The sequence below is a fragment of the Sycon ciliatum genome, chromosome 5 (assembly GCF_964019385.1).
Source record: "Sycon ciliatum chromosome 5, ocSycCili1.1, whole genome shotgun sequence".
Classification (NCBI taxonomy): domain Eukaryota; kingdom Metazoa; phylum Porifera; class Calcarea; order Leucosolenida; family Sycettidae; genus Sycon; species Sycon ciliatum.
Window position 1 is genome coordinate 31,034,751 of NC_088647.1, and position 21,131 is coordinate 31,055,881.

The 21,131-nt window shown below is 46.9% G+C and overlaps 1 protein-coding gene and 1 non-coding gene across 2 annotated transcripts; one reads left to right on the top strand and one right to left on the bottom strand.

Moving 5' to 3' along the window:
• Positions 1-6,873: 6,873 nt before the first annotated feature.
• On the top strand, positions 6,874-6,945 carry Trnaq-uug (transfer RNA glutamine (anticodon UUG)). The gene has a single exon. It is a non-coding gene; the product is annotated as a tRNA-Gln (tRNA).
• Positions 6,946-8,861: 1,916 nt separating this feature from the next.
• Positions 8,862-20,986, bottom strand: LOC135818324 (uncharacterized). The gene is made up of 7 exons (XM_065331680.1): positions 18,822-20,986; positions 15,738-15,813; positions 14,590-14,901; positions 14,133-14,214; positions 13,391-13,467; positions 12,325-12,559; positions 8,862-10,569 (listed from the first exon to the last, which is right to left on the bottom strand). Exons 1-7 carry the CDS (start codon positions 20,931-20,933, stop codon positions 10,548-10,550), a joined length of 2,916 nt encoding a protein of 971 aa, XP_065187752.1. The 5' UTR covers positions 20,934-20,986; the 3' UTR covers positions 8,862-10,547.
• Between the last annotated feature and the right edge of the window lie 145 nt (positions 20,987-21,131).

A 21,131-nucleotide genomic window follows, 5' to 3' on the forward strand; every position in this document is an offset into this window, starting at 1 on the left:
CCTCAGTCCGGGCATGTTTCCGCCAGGTGAGGAGTATAAAATAGGAGGGAAACGTTTCAAAAAGCAAGAAGTTTTCAACACTCTATAATTCAAACTAGTTAAGTTATCATTTCAGGCTTCAGACTGCCAACCTAGGGCCGTGTTATCTAATTTTAACTATGGCGTATAGTTTGAGAAGCAGCATGGTTGGCTTTTTAGCTTTGCTAACGTTACTTGTGGCCCTTTGCTGGCCGACGACTTGTAGCGCTAGAGCAGTTGTATCTCTTTCTACTGTGCCTTCCGCTGGAAAAGTGGATGAATATGTAACGTCTGGGCCAAATATCGTTGCGACATGCCGATCGCTAAGGAGTAAGCTTCATGTGAACAGAGGTCAGTTGAATATACTGCAAAGTCATTGCAATCTCAATTGCAGCAAGGTAGCAACAAGCAGCATAACCTCTGCCCCAAAACGAGTACCTGATGCTAATCTTCCACTGGTACACAAGTCGCTACGCATGGAGTTCGTCAACGAAACTGTGGCGGGTCGCCTACCCATGACGATGGAGGTTCTCCAAAGCTGCAGCTCCTACTACGACAAAGGTGAACATCTCCCTTGTCGATGTGTTGTCTACCACCATGGCTGGGTGAAAGTTCAGTACGAGATGGGCTGCACTGATGGCACGGTACGCTGGATAAAACAATTGGAGAAGGTGCGACGGTCTTGCAGTTGCTATCACGAGAACCGTTGCCCAGGAAAGGCGTAGGTGATTGTAGAGGAGGAGTATCACAAAGGGGAGTTCTCCTTTTCATTTTTGTGCATCATGCAGTGAGTGTTCAATAGTAAAAAAATAAAATAAAATAAAAGGTTTGCAAACCATACTGCTTTTATTGTTCTTGTCATTTCAAATTACGAAACAAAATGTATTCAAGTAAAATTTAATGCTGTTGAGTATCTGTTGCTAGTGTACATGTACATGTTTTAAAGCAGTACATTTATTTTCTTCATCCCCTAGCCAGTATCACCACGCTTCCCATGGCCACGAATTTTCTGCAGCTTCTCATTCTGTTATAATATATGCTCACTCTCGATTTAAATCTGCTTTCCCTTCCAAATATTGTCATCATCCATGGTGCCTTAGCCCTTTGGTCACCTTATGGGGACCTCTTCAATCTCCATCTGCATCGATATTTGCAATATTCTCCGACTTTAAGTCATGAAATAAGGCGATTACAAATTTTGTTCTCCTCGTGCTGAGTTGAATTCCTCCATCCAAACTATTGTAAATTGAAGTTTCTAGTGTAATTCCCCTGGAAAATGTCCTTTTTGTGTTCTAATGATTATAGACTTCCGCGCTCTCCAATAGGACCACACTCCTTGGCAAATATGACAATGTTCTTCCTGGTCTGGGGTGCATGGCGAGCTGGTCTGCAACCCCTGGATAAATTTACTAGCGTTGCCTTGATCCTTGGATGTGCGCACTGAATTACCGTGACAGGCAGGGAGTTGATTGCCTGGCCGGTGTGGTATCGCACATACCCTACAACTAAACAAGGGGTATTATGGGTGAGCGAAGATGGCGTTTTTCCTTGTCAGGTGTCCTGATGGACGTCTCAACCCCGAGTGCTCAAGCTCTTTGGCCATGTTCTGCTGATTTTTCAAAGGCAAACATGCATATCTTTTACGATATAAGTCCACTTGAAAATCGGACATCCACATAAATACATGCAGATCAAAGTCGAAGTGGCATGTTGGTGAGATGACAATTCTGTGACGTCCACCCATCACCGTCCTGTCAACTGATCCAGACGATCACAGAGCGTCTATACGAACTGGCTATGGCGGCTAGAGTGCCCTGAAGACAAGGCAAGGATTGTATGGGCATCGAAATTCTTTCCACTCCTGTCGATTACGCGCATTTGGCAGCGGCCAAGCTCCCGTTCCTCCGTTTTCCCCGCCGCGGGGCGAAGCAGCGGAGCTCCATCATTCAACAAAAACGGTGTTACAGGGTTTGCAAGGATTCGCGTAATCTCCTATTCCCATTCAAATGAGAAAGATCGCTCAGAACATCATTCACCGTACGAGCCAAAGAAAATCGCTGCAGGTACGCGATTGTGCATTATCTCCCATACCTGTGCACAGATCTGCACCTTATTCACACATATTGGCTTTGGCGAATCAGATCTGCTACCGCTGAGCACGAGCTAATTGCCAAAAACCGGAATAGAATGTAGCAGAACTGAGGGATGTTTTTTGGGATTGCACAAGACTGGTTTCAGTTACATCTGAACATGACCTCATCTCCCTTCAGCTAGCGAGTAGTAGTGGTTCCCATGCCAGTGCTCAGTGAGTGCATCTCGCCATGCACTGCAAACAGTATGGCCCAAAACAAGTGTATGTATGAGTGCATGATCGAGACTGTAGACTGTGATAGCGTCTGGAGATGATCGTCTGAGGCACATCTCAATACTCAGTCATTTCCACTTTCGCCTATTACATCACCGTTCTTTGGGCCCACCAATATCGCTCCCCACCCATTACAGTCTGGAGCTTGCTCAATTGTTGATCTCGCAAAATCTCGATTTCAGACTGATATCAATATCGTATTTAATTTGACCGGAGAGGAATACCCCAGGTTGATCAAAGCCATTCTCCTGTTTCACTTTGTGCGCACTGCATAATCAGAAGAGATTGCGGAAGAAAAATCAAGATGAAAAAAAGCTGAGGAAGTATCTTTGATGTGAAACAAGAGCTGAAAGTGGAACAGCACTTTCAATCCAAGCTACCAGGCTGGATAGGAAAGCATGCACTTGCTCATGCCACTAATGCTACATCATCATCTTGAACATGCTGCCACTTTCTAGATTCGATAATTGTTTCTCTTCGAATAAGGATGGGGAGGTATTTCCCAAAAACATCATCTCAGAAGAATATATAATAGGCCAACTAGGAGATGAAAAGTAGAACACCAGAGACAGAGAGTTTTTCTAGACGAACAGACAGCTGAGAGATTCAAATCCAGTCAGCCTCAAGGCTTTTACGTGCAAAAAGTGAGGCACCGAAATTGCCAAGTTTATCAACAAACCTATCATTCAAGGTTATCTAGCAGAATAATGATGCAGTGCGAATCTGTGAAACCGTCCATTTTGTTCTGGACACTTCTAATGGTGACCTGGGCCAATATGACGTCATCAAATGCTCGGGCAATCCAGTCAACGACCCTTTCGTTATCATCCTCCAGCAACTCCTCCACGCTATCACCAAGCAACCAAAGAAGCCAGCCAGTGTGCGAGTCCTTAATGAGGAAGTCATCATTGGATAAAAGTGAGAAGACTGTTTTGCAGGAAGATTGCCAGATCACTTGCACTGAGATTGAAAGCACCAAAAATCTTTCAACACCACATTTCCTGCCTGAAGCCAATCTTCATCTAGTTGACAAGTCTTTACGCATGGAGTTCATCACCGAAACTGTAACTGGTCGACTGCCGATGACGAGGAACGTTCTCCAAAACTGCAGCAGCTTTTATGAAATGGGTGAGCACTTTCCCTGTCGCTGTTTTCTCTACAACTTTGCCTGGGTTGAGTTAAACTTCGAAATGATCTGTACGGATAACAAAACGCGCTGGTTGAAGACCTTTGAGGAGTTGAAGACCTCTTGCAGCTGTTACCAAGAGACAATGGCACGCACAGGGCCTAGCAATGTGGAGATCCACTGCCTTTAGGAATTCCTCGGGCACTCTTCTTTCCACTAAATCTTCATCGAGTCATTTCTATTTCCTGCCTTAGCATGCGTGTTGCTTTATGTTGCAGTGCATTATCTTGAAGCCTTGTGAGACATAGCACTTTCGGGCCGCGAGCTATTTTCTCAACGGTTGCTGTGCATGCTACTTTTATAAGAATGCTTTTAATATCATGAAATTGGTCGTTCCAACAAGGAATACGCGCTTCTTGCCGAACTTGACACTTGACTGAAAAACCAATGTTATGCTTTTCCTTTAGAATTTGCTTGCAATCTGAACGTTGGTCCATTCCCTCAGCTTGTGATATGCACGATCAGTTGGTGTTGTTGGAATATTTATTTGTACTTAGTTGTTGACTCAATGTAATCATGTGTAGGAGCGCCAAGTCTGAACTGTCACCCTTGTTTTTAGTACATGTATGCTACGTTATTTTATTTCAGAGTGCTAGAATCTGTAGCGCAAATACCGATGATGTCCTCAGTATACTTAGCGCACCTAACAGTGTCAGTTTGCCCCTTTTCTGCGTGTGTTAGCACATAGAACGTCTGTTACCTCTGGTTGGTTGGTTGGATGGTTGGTTTATTTTAATTCGCACAATAAAAGCTCACTAGGCCCAATGATATAAAGGCGAATGGATCAGCCGAATTTAGAGAAGAGAGGACAGGAACTAGAAAATTACGAAAGAAAAAGTATCTGACAGAGGAGTCAAGCGTGTATCAAGGGACCTCTAAGCGCAATATCGCGCTTCTTCATTTGATTCTAGAAAAGTAAGTTTTTTATACGAACTTAGAAGTTGCGACTTCGGCGGTAAAAGTCATGAAGTTGATTGTTCCAACTGGGAACACACGCTTCTTGCCGAACTAACTTGACACTTGAATGACTCACGAGTCACGACTGCCATCCGGAGCACACGAGGAGCACGTCGCACCTTCCTCTCGGCAAGCCTGCAAGAAAGCACCACTCCCTGCTCAATACAGTGTTTCGGGGAATTCACCCCTCAGCAGTTGAGCTTGAGTAGGCTGAGGAAGATTGTGCCTGAAAAGTACCACTTATAATTATTATACTGCTCTCCAGGCCAAACCATCTCCAAGGATACAAACTTTCACTGTCTATTCAAGCGAGGGTGTATTTATATCAGTGAGATTCCCGACTGGAGGTCTTATGGCACGTTGTGGTGCATACAGTGCATGCAATCATGCAGTAAATACTCACTTCTTCTCGTGTTGTACATGTATGTGACTCGTGTCCTGCAATCTCTTTCATCTTGTTTGTTCGCTCCCTTGCAGGACGAAGCAAGCGGGGCGCTATCGCAGCCCGTTCATCGTGGAGCGGCTCAAGACGCGTGCGCTGCTGCGTGAAACGCTGTCGCAGCAGTCACACACCGCCTGGCAGCTGTTCCTCGGGTGAGAATATCCCTGCGTGTCCTGCACTGTGTACGTACTGAGTGCGTTCGATTATGCACGCGAATCGATTCACGAATCGATTCATGAATCGATTCGCGCTATTCACATCACCCCATGTGAATAGAGTGAATGGATTCCGAATCGATTCCAGGACTCATGACATGAAATCGAACGACTTGAATGGACTTGAATCGATTCATGAATCGATTCAAGTGTGTAATCGAACGCACTCACTGTGTGCATCTGCAGATGTGCGCGGTGAAATCCAACCCAAAATGTGTGTATTCAGAACTCAGATGGTGAGCCAAGGAAAAACTTGTGACATGGAAATTGTGGGCATAAGTAGTGCGATCGAGTCCACCAACTAAGCCAGATTTCGAACAGTCAGACGTGAACGATCTAGCACAAAACTGACAAGGAGTACTGAGACATTCCACGGCATGAAAGGGTGTCTTTAAAAAAATTATTATTATTACGCACAGTCATGTGGCGTTACCCAATGTAAATATGATGTGGGCGATTATAACCAGCCATGGTATTTTGTGCCCTAAACTTGCACGGCCCTTGACCTGGCCCTGGAAACCGGTACGAGTGCAGCTGGACGTACAAATGTGCCAGTAGTAGTACATAATTGATGTAAGGGCCTGGTCAGACTGCGGAAAATTTTGGTTGCCTGACGAAAACAGAACAGCGTCCAGAATTTGAATCGCGATCACACTACACATGTTGGGACAGTGAAAATTCAAACTTCATTTCGAGCGTCAAGTGGTAATCTCCACGAACAACGTCAAATTCCTTCACCTTGGGGATCGCCAACACCTTCAGTGCAATCCTTGCAACCATCCTTATGAGTTTTGTTATTGTCCGTGGCCAATTAGCTCCTCGATATCGAGATGAAAAAATCAGTGATTATCAGCGTCAATGGCGTATCAGCGTCAAATCCTGTTTGGAGCGGAAAAGCGTGGTCCGTTCTTGCTTTTTTTTTTGGAGCGTCAACTCTCGCTTTTGCCGCTCTGGCGGCAAGTTACTATGGAGATTCGGATTATAATCCTAGGATTATTTCGATTTTGCCGCAGTCTGACCAGGCCCTAATCGGAACCCGTGGTCCGGGGCGTCAGTTTTGAACTTTGGGTCGGATTTCAGTGAGCGCAACTGTGCATGTGTGTAGTCATCTACGGTGCTGATGCTCTGTGAAGTGCAATCATGTGAGTCAAGTTAGCGCGCTCCGTGTCAGTGCGTCCCGGGGCTCGGAATGACCGTGATTCCATAGCACTGGGCGTCTACATCCAACACGTGGTGTTGTGTACGCAATTCTACGATAGCAAAATAAGAGTCCTTCGGCTCGGTACAGTGCTCAGTATTCATTAGAATAGAGCTATCTTACACACGACACATGCTGCGTGGTGCTCTGTGTCACCGTGTGCAATGCTATGATAGTGTTTTTTGGAGTCGTGCATCGTTACAGTTAAGAGAAGTTAAGAGATGGGTCGACAAGATCAAAGAAGACCTCAAACCTCTGAATGTGCCGATTCAGGAATGCCTCAACCTCGCCACCAACAAGCAACTCTGGTTAACGATCATTGACAGATGCATGACCCCCGTATGATTTGTTTATGCGGGCAATATGTGACCTGTTCATATCGTTATTATCGTTACAGACTGCACAAACACATCAGCTGAGAGCAACTCTACAAATGTTCCCAGGGCGTCCGTGTCTTACTTTCACATCAGCATGGCTGTAGCACCAGAAAAGGGTTCTATGGTGTAATGGTTAGCACTCTGGACTTTGAATCCAGCGATCCGAGTTCAAATCTCGGTAGAACCTTTTTTTCCTACATTTTGTGCCTTTTTTTTGGCTGGAGAGTAAGTAGCTGGTGAGGGAATTCTGCAGAAATTGACTGACTTACTGCAAGGGCTATGTGCCGTGGACAGTGAGTGACATTTCTCTCCACTCCTCCCACCAAGCCCCCCCCCCCCCCCCCACCACCCCTCCAGTACCCAGTTTTCAGTGACTGTTTTGGTGTGATTCTCATGAACTCTGGAGAACTTCTTCATCTCTGGCCGCTTCTCTGCTCCGTCGGAAGATATTTTAGTGTGGTACGGTCAGCCATCTGAAGTACAATTTACTCATGTGGGAGGGGTGGCTGAGCCGAAATATTTGAAATTTAGAGTCCAGATGAGTGTATTTTATCAAATTACGAGGTACCTGTGGCAAAAAGTGGTATGGTCAATACCGTAGTGACCGTACCGTGCCCGACGCCCCTGTTCTGTCGCTGTCCATCTGTCTTTCCCCTGTATCTGTGTGTGTGTGTTTGTGTGTGTGTGTGTGTTTGTGTGTGTGTGTGTGTGTCTGTGTGTCTGTCTGTTTGTGTGTCTGTCTGTGTGTCTGGCTGTCTGTCTGTCTGCATGTCTGTCCATCGGTCTACATGTTTCTCCTTCCGTATGTATGTATTTCTGCCTGTCTGTTCCTTTGTCCATACATCCATCCACCACCATCCGTCCGTCCGTCCGTCCGTCCGTCCGTCCGTCCGTCCGTCCGTCCGTCCGTCCGTCTGTCCGTCCGTCTGCCCGTCCGTCTCTCTGTATAACTCTCCCTTGTATATGTTCCGAGCAATCTGAGAATTTGCGCAATCTGCAGATTGCGCAGGCAGTTCTGCGCAATCTGAGAAATCCCAGATGGCGCAGACCAGGCACGGTGAAACCGTGTGCCTGAGCTTCTGCGAGACTTCTGGGAGACTTCTGGGAGCACACTCAAGTATGTGTGGTGCAAAATTCCAGTGTGTGGTTCGTGCAATCTGTAGATTTCTCTCAAAACCTGAAGAGCACAGCGAATTCATGTGGGGCGCAGTCTGCGAGTGCAATCTGTGCTGGTGTTGTGTTGTGTTGTGGTGGTGGTGGTTTTGAAGGATTTGTTAATTAATGCGCACTTTTCTTGAAACAGTGTGCCAGCGCATGGATGGCGCGCGACTTTGATGCATGCGTTTGTATCGGCTTGCCGTGGTTGTGGCAAACTGCATCTCTTGCTCCAGGTACACCCTATTATCATGTCATAATGGTGCTGAGGCCTTGTTTGTAGTTGAAAGACTCTTGTTCTAAAGGCTTGGTTTATTTTTTAAACTATATTCAAATCGATTTTAAAACGTGTTGTGCGTTTTGTGTGTGTGTGTGTGTGTGTGCACATGCATGCTTGTGTTTGTTTGCTGTCTGTTGTGTTTTTCAGGAGAAGTGTGCCAGAGATGTTCCGTGCAATATGGACTGGGCAGGATAAGAACACATAGCTTGGTACGCGCACATGCCCAGGCTTGATATGTGCTTGTTTGTGCACGTGTCCATGGTTGCTTGATACGTGCACGTTTTTTGTGCGTGTGTGCATGCATGTATGTGTATGTGTGCATCAGCACACCATCGTTTGCCTGGGTTAGCAACTAGCCACAGCGATGTCTGAGATATTCCTGATTGATAAATTGCCACACGAATTCCACCGCCATGCCCCTAGAGTTGTATTATTACCACTCCGTTCCATCATGAATAATATCTTTCTTGACGAGATAGTTTACACCATTTACTTCATGTAATACCAGTCTCCTCAACAGCTGGAGGAACTGAGTCTGGGGGGAAACACACTTTAGGAATATCAACCATTGCAGTGCAGTCCCCCAGACACACGATTACAAGCTCACCCTGTACACACATGTACACACATGCACACACATGCACACAGCCAAATCGGGGACCGTCAAGGCCGAGAGGGGAGAGAATGGTTTGCCTGTTCGGTGAACGCATGGGCTGTGATCGGCAGTGAAGAAAAGAAATGAAAATTACAGAAGTGTGGGAGAAAGAGAGACAGAGACAGGGATGAAAAAGGAGAGGACGAGAGAAAGGGCGAGAGAGGGGTGGGGGGGGGGGGAGGGGGAGTCAGACTCACACATAGACATACTAGTACATAGAGCAGCTAGCCGTGACCGTACATGGGGGTAAGTGGCTGATGTCACTCTAGGACATGCTACCGTTCAGTCAATGTTTGTAGAGGGATGGAAACAATTGATGCATGGCAGTCCGGGGATAGGGGATGCATAGCAGAAAATCAGGATGGGAGGACAGGCATGTACTAGTAGTAGTACAGTGAGGATAGGGATATAAATACATAACAGACTGAATTCTGTTCGTCAGCACATTGCGATAGAAGAAATACAGTAACACATAATAGAAGTTTGATCCAAAGAACGAGAGAGAGAGAGAGAGAGAGAGAGAGAGAGAGAGAGAGAGAGAGAGAGAGAGAGAGAGAGAGAGAGAGAGAGAGAGAGAGAGAGAGAGAGACAGAAAAGAGAGGGAGAGAGAGAGAGAGAGAGAGAGAGAGAGAGAGAGAGAGAGAGAGAGAGAGAGAGAGACACACACACACACACAGAGAGAGAGAGAGAGAGTGTGAGAGAGAGAGAGAGAGAGAGAGAGTGAGTGAGAGAAAAGAGAGGGAGAACATCATATATTTACATGTACAGCGCAGCCCAGCGGACTGGACCACTGCACAGGCTCTGGAAGGCAGACACAGAGCAATGTGCAGCAATCACGTGACATCGGACACGACCAGCACTAGTAGCAGCATACACACAAGAAATAGGAAAAAAGCGTTTCGCGAATACAGCTGCACTCCGTGTACGTGCACAGCGTAGTGCAGTTAGAGTTTGCATTAGCCAGGCGGTTTAACTAGAGTGTGCAAGTGGCTACTAAAGACAGGACACTAGATATTTCAAGCAAGCCTACAAACAACTGATGGCGTTTCAGGTCGCCGCTTCAACCGAACATGCGGCCGTAGGCGTAACCGTAGCCAGCAGCAGAGGGTGCCTTGGGTTGTCGACGGGCAATGGTACGCCACTCCGGACACACACACACACGTACACACACACACACACACACACACAGACACACACACACACACACGCACACGCACACACACACACACACACGCACGCACGCACGCTCACACACACACACACACACACACGCACACACACACACACACACACAGACACGCACACACACACACACACACACAGACACACACACACACACACACACACACACACGCACACACACAGACTACTGAGAGGAATATTTAAAACAAAGAAAAAAGCAACCGCCATCGAAAACAAGAATGCCAGCTTGCAGCACATTGCACTGCACTGGCTGAGAAAAGCAGGTCAGAATTAGCGACGGTTGGAGGAGAGGGAATACACAGAAACTCGGAGGGTGGCTATGATGTCACATACAACGTAGCACGTTAAGCAGAACTAAAGCCGCGGCTACTGTTGGTCCAGGGTACGGTATATACAATGATCACATGTACTCGTGTTACTTATATCCATGGTGATGCTGGTAGCCATCTTGATGCTGGTATCCATGGTGATGGAGTGGCGTAAACAGGTCACTGGCTCAGTTGGATGGCTCAGTCGAACTGCAGGCAACAACAGAAGTACATGGCACAAGGACAACATTGGACGGATTGGTCCTGCAAAGTCCATGATTGTACAGTGTTTGCTGAATGAGATCTGATCAGTCAGGTCTTGGCCACGCCTCGAGCTGTGCACACCTGGCCTAGACCTGCGCACACTGGGATGGTCAACTGGTGCAGGGTGCAAAACTCGACTCGCACTATCGGATGTCATTGAGCAGCCGGGGCTGCGGAACGCGATCATTGGCCCGGATCCAGTGGTCCCAGTCCACCCATCCCTTGACACCCTGCGCCGTGCAACTCAACTCGGGGCAAGCGGGTACCGATGAAACTGACGGACGGCTCTCAAGCGAGCCCTCAAATTTCATAGACCATAACGAAAGGAGTTGTAAAAAACCACGTGGTACTATTGTATAAGGGGGCATCCGTAAAAACTGATATTTGTTTAGAAACAAAAACTAGTCATTTCTCTTCAACCCCACTCCCCCCCCCCCCCCCCCTCCCTGAGAAACGAACACGTAGAAACGGTTCATAGTATCGATACTTTTTATTTCTATTCTTGGACGTTCCCATACTTACAAACTGTACATTCAATCTGCGGACAGAACTGTTTCGTCCTTTGTGGACTCATCAGCGCAGCACAGAGAAAATGAGGCCGAACCTGGTGGCAATGAAAAATAAATTTCCCAAAGCCAGATTTAAACTAAGCCCGAAAGTACCTTGCCAGAGTACTTTTAAACTGACAAGTCAGTGAGCTCTTCATTGATATTTTTCGAGAAACGAGCAGGCGCTCAACCTCTCCCCCTGAACGACTCGTTTCTAAATAAATAACTATACATGTATTTACGGATGGCCCCTAAAGCAGAAATATTCGTCTGGAATTTCATTTCGTCTTTCCGTCCAAAAAAATCACCGTTCGCGTGAGACTCAGCCAAAGGCCGAGTTTTCCGCATTCGTATGAACGCCACCACCCTCTTGGATCAAGGCGCAGATGCAGCTCCTAAACGGTGGGAGGTGAGTAGATCAGACCCACCACAAAGTGTTCAAAGACCGAAAATCCCATTCACTGCATCCATGTTTCCCTCGTGCCAGGGCACGAGTTCCCAATTAACTGTGGGTCGCAGCACGGCTGGAAAAAATCCTTCCGCTTCCAAGCAGGACTTGAACCTGGTACCCTCTGTTTCTCAATCATGGTCTTAGACCATCCCTCTATGCCTGCCTGCCTGCCAAGGAGTACTAGTATTCGTAGTAAATTCAATTCTGGACGAATGTCGATTTCTCCAGGTTCTCGATATGTTTTATGTCCATGGACTAAATTTTCAACTGCACAATCTCCCTTTCATTGGAGTTGGACGACATTATTCACCGACTAGCTTTTCTGCTTTTACAATACACCCTGACTACAACCACCTGTATAGCCTCACAGAGCAATTACCAGCAGTTCCACACAAACACATAACAAAGTCTGAATTTGAACTATGGGCGGCAGAAGCAGCATCACCACCACCACCATCACAGCAGTCACAACAAAAGCAGCAGCAGCACCACCACCAGCAGTCGCAACAAAAGCAGCAGCAGCACCACAACCAGCAGTAGCAACAAAAGCAGCAGCAGCACCACCACCAGCAGTCGCAACAAAAGCAGCAGTAGCAGCACCACCACCAGCAGTAGCAACAAAAGCAGCAGCAGCACCACCACCACCAGCACTAGCAGCAACAACAACAGCAGCAGCAGCAGCAGAATGGAGCCAGTACTCACCTCAGCAGCACCTTGATGTCACAGACACGCGAGGGACAAACATCACGCATCAGCTTGATCATGTGATCTGTGCACGGTGGACTGTCACGCTTACGCATCCAGTAGGTGAGGATGGCCTTCGCATCACGATGATCAGGCGCTTGCTGACGACGTCTGCGGCATGAGTCTTTTATGACCTGCTCAGCGTTCTCCCAGTCGCCAGTCACTTCCTCCACAACTGCACAGGCCAGGTCATCTAAACAATCAATAGTAACCATGGGAACACCATTTCTTAATGACACCATATGTTATACCCACTCCATATTTGGATAACTCACCTGTATGCAATAGTTTATACACATTTCATAATCCCCATAATTGTACCATTTCCCCCTACCCCTGCATGCAATAATGATACACATTTCATAACCCCCATGTAGCACCGTACACACAGCATAACCTCCATATTTGACGCATTTCCCCGCTGCCTCTGCATGCAATAATTAGTACCATACACATTTGTAGCCCGTTTTCCCTCCTTCTGACCCTGCACATAAACCACCGTACATTTGATCTAATTACATCCCTTTCTAGTTTCTAGTGTACATGGCCGGGCTGTACACATCATATGCGCGCCAACTAATTGGGCGCGCTTATGCATTGCACTGTACAGTACATTTATTATAGTAATTCCTCGTACATATATAACAAGACTTGGAAGAGTCTAATCTTGAGTAGTCGAATCCTTGGTCTAGTTATCGTCAGTTCTAATCTTGTCTCGTCTAGTCCAATCCTTGTCCAACCTCATCGATACCAATAATAAGACATTGCGTCCTAATAACTACTTGGTCCACAGCAACACCATTTCTTCATAACACCATGGCAACAGTATTTCTTCATAACACCATGGCAACTGTATTCCTTCATAACACCATGGCAACACCATCACCATGCAATGGTAGCACTATGGCATTTTTCACACATACAACTATAGAATGAAATCAAAGCAGAGTAAAAAAAAACGAGAAGAAAAACGATAAATCACGATCAGGCAGCAATCAAATGCTCTATACATATGCATACTCACCTCGCTCTTCCTGGCTGAACATTGCGTTCAGTTGACAGTAGAGATTCTCTTGGTCACAGATATCTTCCAACATTCTCCTGCAAACAAGAACCCAATCCAGCAGCCGGAAATTTAGACATGCATTCGGAGCCACGTTTATACTGCATGCCGACAGTCTGAGAATAATCTTGAGGCAGCACGCCAGATTGGCACTGATTGTACTGGCACGGTGCAAGACCAGGTGAAGCGTGAAGAACGACCTGCACTAGGTTGTTAGACTCATTACACGCCGGCGACCAAACAAGGATTGGATAGCACCCGCTCTAGGAAAGATAACCCGGCGAGACGTAGATAAACCTGTGCGGGCCGGACGACCAGGTGACCCGGTGTGGTCGATGCATCCAGCATCGTCAGTCTGCGGAGATGCTCTGAACACTTGTTTGCCTGTTAGCCGGTGTACCTTGATCTAAGACTTGTAGTCACAACTATGTTCAAGGCGGGAAAGGAGGGAGGTGTACAATGAAAAGTGTCACGTTGCACACAAGAGTCACACCGTGCTATGGAAAAAAGTACACAGTTTGTGCGAGACTCTGTTAGACTGAGTTTCTGCATCTGTAGGAACACTGTGACTCTCAAGGATCAAGGCGTGCAACTCCGGACACCATGGGGAAATCAAAAAGAGACCTTGACCTGCATGGAGCGTGTTGTACAGACAGGGGGGGTCCAAGTTTGAAGCTATACGCATGCAATGGTTGCAACTCACCCAGACTCTGTCACCGTTGCCCCTGCTATGAACTGAAGCGCGGACACCTGCGGACGAGACACTCCACTAGCACTCACTGCACCTTGTAACGTCAAAGACAAGTACAAATGCAGGAAACACAAATCCACACTTGCGTCAAACCCTTGCATCAAGACTATTCCTGATCTAGCAAAGACAACATCTAAATCACACAAACCTCTCCCACCTCACCGGCTGCATCACACACTATGGGATATTCTATTACAGTTCAACCACTACAGTTCTGCCGAAACTTACTTACCACCCACCATGTGTATTGGCAACAGCACAAGTATAACTTATGCTCACAATAGCACTTTCAAGTGCAGTAGTCCCCCCCCCCCCCCAACCCCTACTCCAAGCATGATTCATGCACTGAACACCTGCATGCATGAATGCATACACTAAGACATGCTATACTGCAGTAGAAAATGCTTACTGGTCATGGCAGCAGTGCTTTCAGTATCAGACGACACTAGCGGTTGCAGCTCCGCTCGCACATTCACAAAGTTGTAGCCAAGGTCATCAATGACCTCGAGGAACAACTTGAATGTCCTACGACCACCGCCAGAGACCTCTCTGAGAAATTCTTCGTTGTGATCAGTGCGATGACTGCGATCCATCAGGCAGCGTTGAAAACCCTCCATAATCAGCCCGTTCGAGACCGCCGCAAGGCGAGTCTCCCGCGGTGGAAGTCTCTCGACAAACCACTTATGGTGCCTCTTGTAGCGAATATCACACCAAGGATTGTCTGGCAAGCCGAGAAAATAATGACACACAGTAAAGTGAGCATCCAGTTATCACAATGTGCATTATAGAAACGAACATAGGCAAAGCAGAAATTCAGTGAAAGTACCACCAAGACTTCAACAACCGTGGAAATCATCTAAGGGAGCATTTCATAGGTTCGCATTTATTTTGCAAACGTAACGCATTTCGAATAGACTTTACCCCCTACCTCCCCCCTCTATTCGAAAGTCTTATCGCACATTTTCTGTGTTTATCTACATTGTACTGTGCACGTCCGTGTCCCATGCTATGGTATGCTTGTGTACATGTACATGTATAATTATGAATGTTTTGCTTGAGCGGTCGTGAATGGCATGCAGACTCAGTCAGTAGTACCGCATTTACTGAGTACAACTACAATCAATGACATGTACACGCACATAAACATAGTTCCTCCACAACAACTGTACTGCTGTAAACGCTGGCCAGGTACACGGTTTGATCAGGCTGGTGTGACATTTGGCACCTCTGAGTAGCCTGCTTGCATGCAGTGCAAGGGTTAGCTGATCTGCAAACACAGGCAGATCTCCACCTAAACACACTCATTTGCTGCAGAGATCTAGCACTAGTACAGTAGATTGTACAGTTCCAGAAAATGTGCGAACAGTCATTTTTCTATTCGAAAAGGGCGCTACCCCCTCCCCCGTTTCGAAATGCGTTACGCTTAGAAACAAAATGCGAACTTATGAGATGGAGCAAACAGCAAACGAAATGCACACACCTATTGTATGAGCAAATTGTAGGAGAGTCTTCCTTCCATCCTATCCAAGTTATCAACCAGTCATTTGTTTCACTCACCGTCATCATTCATCCCAGCAGCGCCGTCAACAACTAAGCGACACAAGTCATCAACATTGCAGTCCGGGTAGAACGGCTGAAAAAACCCATCAACACACCAAAGAAGAAAAAAAAACGTGCACTTGATTTTCTAAGTGATGAAATTCAACCTCCAGCATACTAGTGCCGGGTATGCACTGGCCCACCTCATTCACACCCCAGCAATGAATGGTAAACGGGCTGAAACTAGGCACCGGCGGATCATGCCGGCATAATTTGGAGGTTGAAAATTTGGAGCATAATGAGGCATCCTTTCGGAGGTAGGAGCATAACTACATGGTTGTAGTTACAATTTCAGTATGTCAGCTACACAATTGTGCACAATGCAACTGATCACTGCTGGTGGTCCGCATGGTAAAGCTATAAAGGGTTCCGGGAGTAGCCCGTTTCCAAAGATGCTGACCACTTTTTTCGCAACTTTCCGTTGTTTTGCGAGAAATCGCAATTTTCTTCATTTTCACAAACTACTTCGCAACTTTTCCGAAAAGGTGTGCAGAGAAGCGCGCTGGATCGAGACCATCGACTGTGCAGGCTATGGTTATTGTTATAATAAGTAAAAAAACGAGGTATAGGTGATGTTCGGTCATGGTGGAAGGAGAGGTGGAGCTACGGGAGAGATGAGCTGATTTTTCGCAGGGTGAGGGTGACATCGGTTGGACGAGTATGACGATTACGAAGACAGTTGAACATGATAATTTTCAAAGGTAACTCAAACTAATTTAGCAATGAAAAATTCTTTTTACAAAAGAAATCAACTAATGAATAGAAGGAGTCATGTTTTCTCTTTCCATGTTGATCTCTAATATGCATGGTGATCTTGGTATGGGGATATTCATGTATTTTGTTGTACTAATGGCCACTTGCAAGTACGAAAAGGCACAATTTTCCGAACTTTGAGGCTCCATAAGTACAACAAAGTGAGTATGTATCCCTGCGTGCCAAAGCATAATATGACCAGTGCTCTGCGAAAACCGACCTTAGGTGCTATTTTGGCGAAATTGAGTTTGTGCTGGATTGTTGACCCAGGACCCTTTCTTCAACTTCTGGTGAAGTTTTAGGTGGATTGCATACATATTCAGTTAGATACAATGACAATTTCTTTGCACTTTTCCTGCAATTTTTGGAGGAAAAATAGCAAAAATCCAGGATTTTATGCTACATTTTGGAACCAATGCAGCAAGAATTCAAGCAGGATGATTGCAACCAAACTTTGCAGAATAAATCTGTATGTCATAATGCTCAAAAGGAAAGGTTTATGATGGCATTGGATCTTCCTGTTGTGGAGATAGACACATTCTATCTCTGTTCTGTGGATGGTGTTGCTCACGAATCTGGTGGAAGAGGTATTTGGCTCTGTTTGAGGATATGCCAGCCGGAGTGATGCGTAGAGGCAGGTGCAAAGTAGTGAAGAAGCTAGGATCAATGCCGGATTAAAGGATATTGATAGTTTTATCTGGTACTGGTAGTTAGAACATCTAGTTATGTCTACATCAGCCGCACACATTGTTTCGTAATCGGTGATATCATGGCAGTCTCTTTTCCAAATCTTGCCAAACGTACTGTATGCAGCTTTGCCACCAGGCTTTGTGAACGCCTGGTGAACAAGCTTCTTCGTAGTGATACTGGGCAAATACATGTAGGTTGGTACTGGCTTGTTGTGTCCATGTGGAGCCGCAGGTTAAGGGAGGCCATGAACTATAGCATGATACTAGCATAGCATAATGCTCTATAAAATGCTTCAGCTCCACAACATCTTCCACAGGCAGTGCATTCCAGAGTTCTGTGTTGGGCTGATTACACTTGCACTGACAGCAGCCTGTAGATTTCAGCACCCAGGGCTTGATCCTGGAGGCACACTCAAAGACTTCCTGACATGCATGTACATGACTTCCACACCAGCCACTGACTCTGTACTTCAGTAGTTCAGAGTAGTATTGTTGAGCCCCATCTATCACATCTCCCAGCATGCTGGACGCGCTGGGTAGCCTCACCACGTCTCCTGAGCACGTCTAGCTTTCCGCCTACACACAAGCAGCGATCTGTCTTGATCAGGACCTGCGCTGTGTGTGCTGTAAGTGCAAGCAAGGTTTCAAGTGTCACACTCTTGAAACAGCACCAGTGCGGAACACCTACAGCGCTTGTCAAACTTGTCACGCGCCTCCTGGATTGTAGACAGTACTTGAACCGATTTTTCTTGGTCTGCACTCTGTATATTGCCGGCATTGAGGGGCTGGGCTGGTGGCAGAACCGACGCCTGATCGAAATTCTCCTCCGCATCACCGTCCAGCTCGATCAGCGTTACGTCCTGCGATTCCACATCCGACTCTCCTCGGCACTGCTGTCATCAGAACTGCGATTGGACCAGGCCAAAAAATGACTATTCATCGTGAAGGAGTTCGGCTAAAACCTCTGGGGAGAAGCCCACAGCAATTTGAGTTAGCGACCGTCTTCTGCTTCGTTCCGCCATGACTCTCACCTTGTAATCTTCAAAAATCGACAGATCGTCACGTTTTTTTCTTTTTTCGTTTTGTTCTTTTTCTCGAAAAAATTACGAAGCATCTAAGGTCGGTTTTCGCAGAGCGTGGGTCATATGAGGATTTCGCGAGCATAATGCGAGCATAATCCGCCGGAGCCTAGCTGAAACCTACTGTTTACCATCCTATTCAGTACTTCAGCAGTACCGTACTTCCCGATTACAAGCCCCCCCCCCCCCCAATTTCAGGTTTAGGCAAAATTGATTCGATATATTATTATAATTGACTTCAGCAGCAAGTCATGCTCGATTGTAAGTCGCACACTCCTTTTTTACAGTTGAATTTTAGTGTAAAAAGGTAATCACATTCGGGAAATACGGTAATTCAGTCTATTTCCGTGAATAGAGTCGGTGCCCGGCGTGTCAGTCGTGAGTCAGTCAAGTGTCAAGTCAGGTTGGCTGGAAATCTTCGAGCTCCAGTGTGGAGAGCAGCCAACTTTCTTATATTCTCTATACATTGAAAGAATGAGCAGGGTGAACGCACACCTTTCTATTGCGATAACAATGTTTACCTTGATCCATCTATCCCACGTTGGCCGGTCGGTATGCGCTTGCCTTAGGCCACAGCGAATTGGTCGGACGTCTTCGCCAATCTCTGCAAAGTGCTGGCATCCGGTGCTCCTGCAGTGCGGCTGGTTATGAAGCTGGCATCGCCTGTCATCGCGGCACAGACACGCAATGCTGGGATGGAGGCGCGGCAGGCGCTGGCCATACAGCTGCTGCAGCTCTGTGGTGGCACTGAGAATGAAGCGAACAACAGACTCGCAGTGATCTATTGTCTTCTCGCTCTTGTCGCTGTCCACTGTGATGCAAATGGCTGTGGAAGAATAGGAGAGTTGAAGCTGAAACTCATTCTGGCACCTCATGGAGACGTTGAGGCCCATGCGCAAATCCTTCGTCCGGTGCGGTTGGTACTTTTGCAAGCATCGCACGGTGATTCGGCCAAAATGCGCTTGAGTGATGCTCCTGTCTGGATCTTCGTCAACCAAGTAGAGCGGCGCTGATTTGGACTCTAGCGCTTGTGACGGCTTACACTGGGCATGGACTGGCACATAATAGACTTTGTACCCCGTACAAAATGGATCATCTTCGCCAGCATCATAGACTACGCCATGAGACGCTAGCAGTGAAAAAAGACTTCGGCGCTGCTCCTGAAATCGCACCAGACCTTCCGTGGCCTTCTCCTGCTGCCATCTGTGAATGGCTAGCGACTCACACAGGATGCCATCCTTTAGCAGCTTGTACTGCTCCTTGAACTCAGCAGCTTGCTTATACGACACCGGTGCTGGCGAAAGGACAGCCTTGGATGCTGACATCAGCCATGGGGTGCTAGCTAGAACCTTTTTTCTTTGGCCAAAATCTGCGGCTGCTACTCCTTCTGCCATGGCTTGTGGCTGAGATTGTGACGTGGGCGCTGCTGCTGCTGCTGCTGCTGGTGATTGTAGTGGTGCTGCTCGTGGTGTGGATGCTGATGATGCTTGTGCTGCTCCAACAGGTGGCATACTAGCTGTAGCCGATGGAAAGTGGCTACCTTCATCATCAAAGACAATGAGATAGCCAAGCGACTGGTTCAAGCTCAAGAGACGAGGCACATTCACGTCAGTATCACCAAATGCATCCTGAGCAATGCTGCATACCTTGTCGTAGCTCATGATGAACGATGACGTCTTTTGTGCAATCGCCTCCAGCACCTCTGGGAATGGCAGCCACGAGATTGGTAACTTCTCTCTGCGACGGGATTGGATGACGCAGGCCAACTGTTCACGCAACTCTGCAACTCCTTGGTCAACTTTTGACCCAGACACAGTGTTGTCAACAAAGATGATCGGATATAGGCTGTCAGTATACTTCTTGCCGAGCATCAGTTGTTGCAGTTGTTTCCTTCGTTTGCGAACATCTTTCGACATACTATCCAGGTGTGTGCCAATGAGGAAAATCGGCGCTGTGCAGTTGTCGGTAAGTGCTTCGCGAGCTGTACATAGCCATGAGTCGATGACATCAAAGTAGGTACAGGCGGGTTGGCTGATGTTGAGCTGATTGTCCTCGCCATCTTCATCAGTCAAGATGTCTGCATACGGTTGATGCAGTTCGATGCTGGCATCGAAGACGACGCAGTACGTGGTGCGTTCGGGTGAAAACACAAGGTCGTGTAACGCGTGGAATGGCATCTGCCCTGCCAAATCCCACACGTCAACAAACAGTGTGTTCTCACCCAAACCAGAAGTCTCATCCAGACGCTTGAAAAACGTGCCCCAAACTGCACCAGCTGCACCAGCTGCTCCAGCTGCCAGACGTTGGAAGGCGTTTGTACCGCTGACATCAGTACCAGAGTCAGCTTCAGCACCGATAATTTTGTCGACGATTGAGGCAGACAGCAGGGCTAGGTGATGCGACGCATTCGTTGACTCCAATTGGTACACTCCTCTTTTGCTCTTATTCAGGGTGAAGGTAAGCTTTTCCATGTCTATGCCAAGTGTACTGGCGGTCTTCGTGAACCTCTTGTCTTGCAGCGACCTCAACACTCCAGTTTTTCCACCGCGACCAGGGCCCATGAGTAGTACTCGCTCGTAGACAATGTCGGCGACGCAGCTTGAGAACACTTCCTTCCTCCTCTGCTCATCCATAGGACTTCTTTCTACATCGCATCACAAAAACAAAAAGTACATCCACTTTCTCAGGCACTTGAGAGAGACTAGCCAGGAACTACATGTACAACAATTAGAGAAGTATTTTTGAAACTGTAGTAAAGGTGGAATCCTGATAATTCGAACCTCAAAATGCCAGGAAAAAACTTCTAATTATCCGGACATTCTAATTATCCA

Excerpts from the sequence above, each read along its gene's own strand:
- LOC135818324 (XM_065331680.1), bottom strand. The coding sequence starts at position 20,933 with ATGGATGAGCAGAGGAGGAAGGAAGTGTTCTCAAGCTGCGTCGCCGAC. Across the intron at positions 12,560-13,390 it reads GTTCAGCCAGGAAGAGCGAG|ATGACCTGGCCTGTGCAGTT; the intron begins GTGAGTATGCAT and ends TTGATTGTTTAG. Across the intron at positions 10,570-12,324 it reads GACATCAAGGTGCTGCTGAG|TTCGACTGAGCCATCCAACT; the intron begins GTGAGTACTGGC and ends TGTTGCCTGCAG.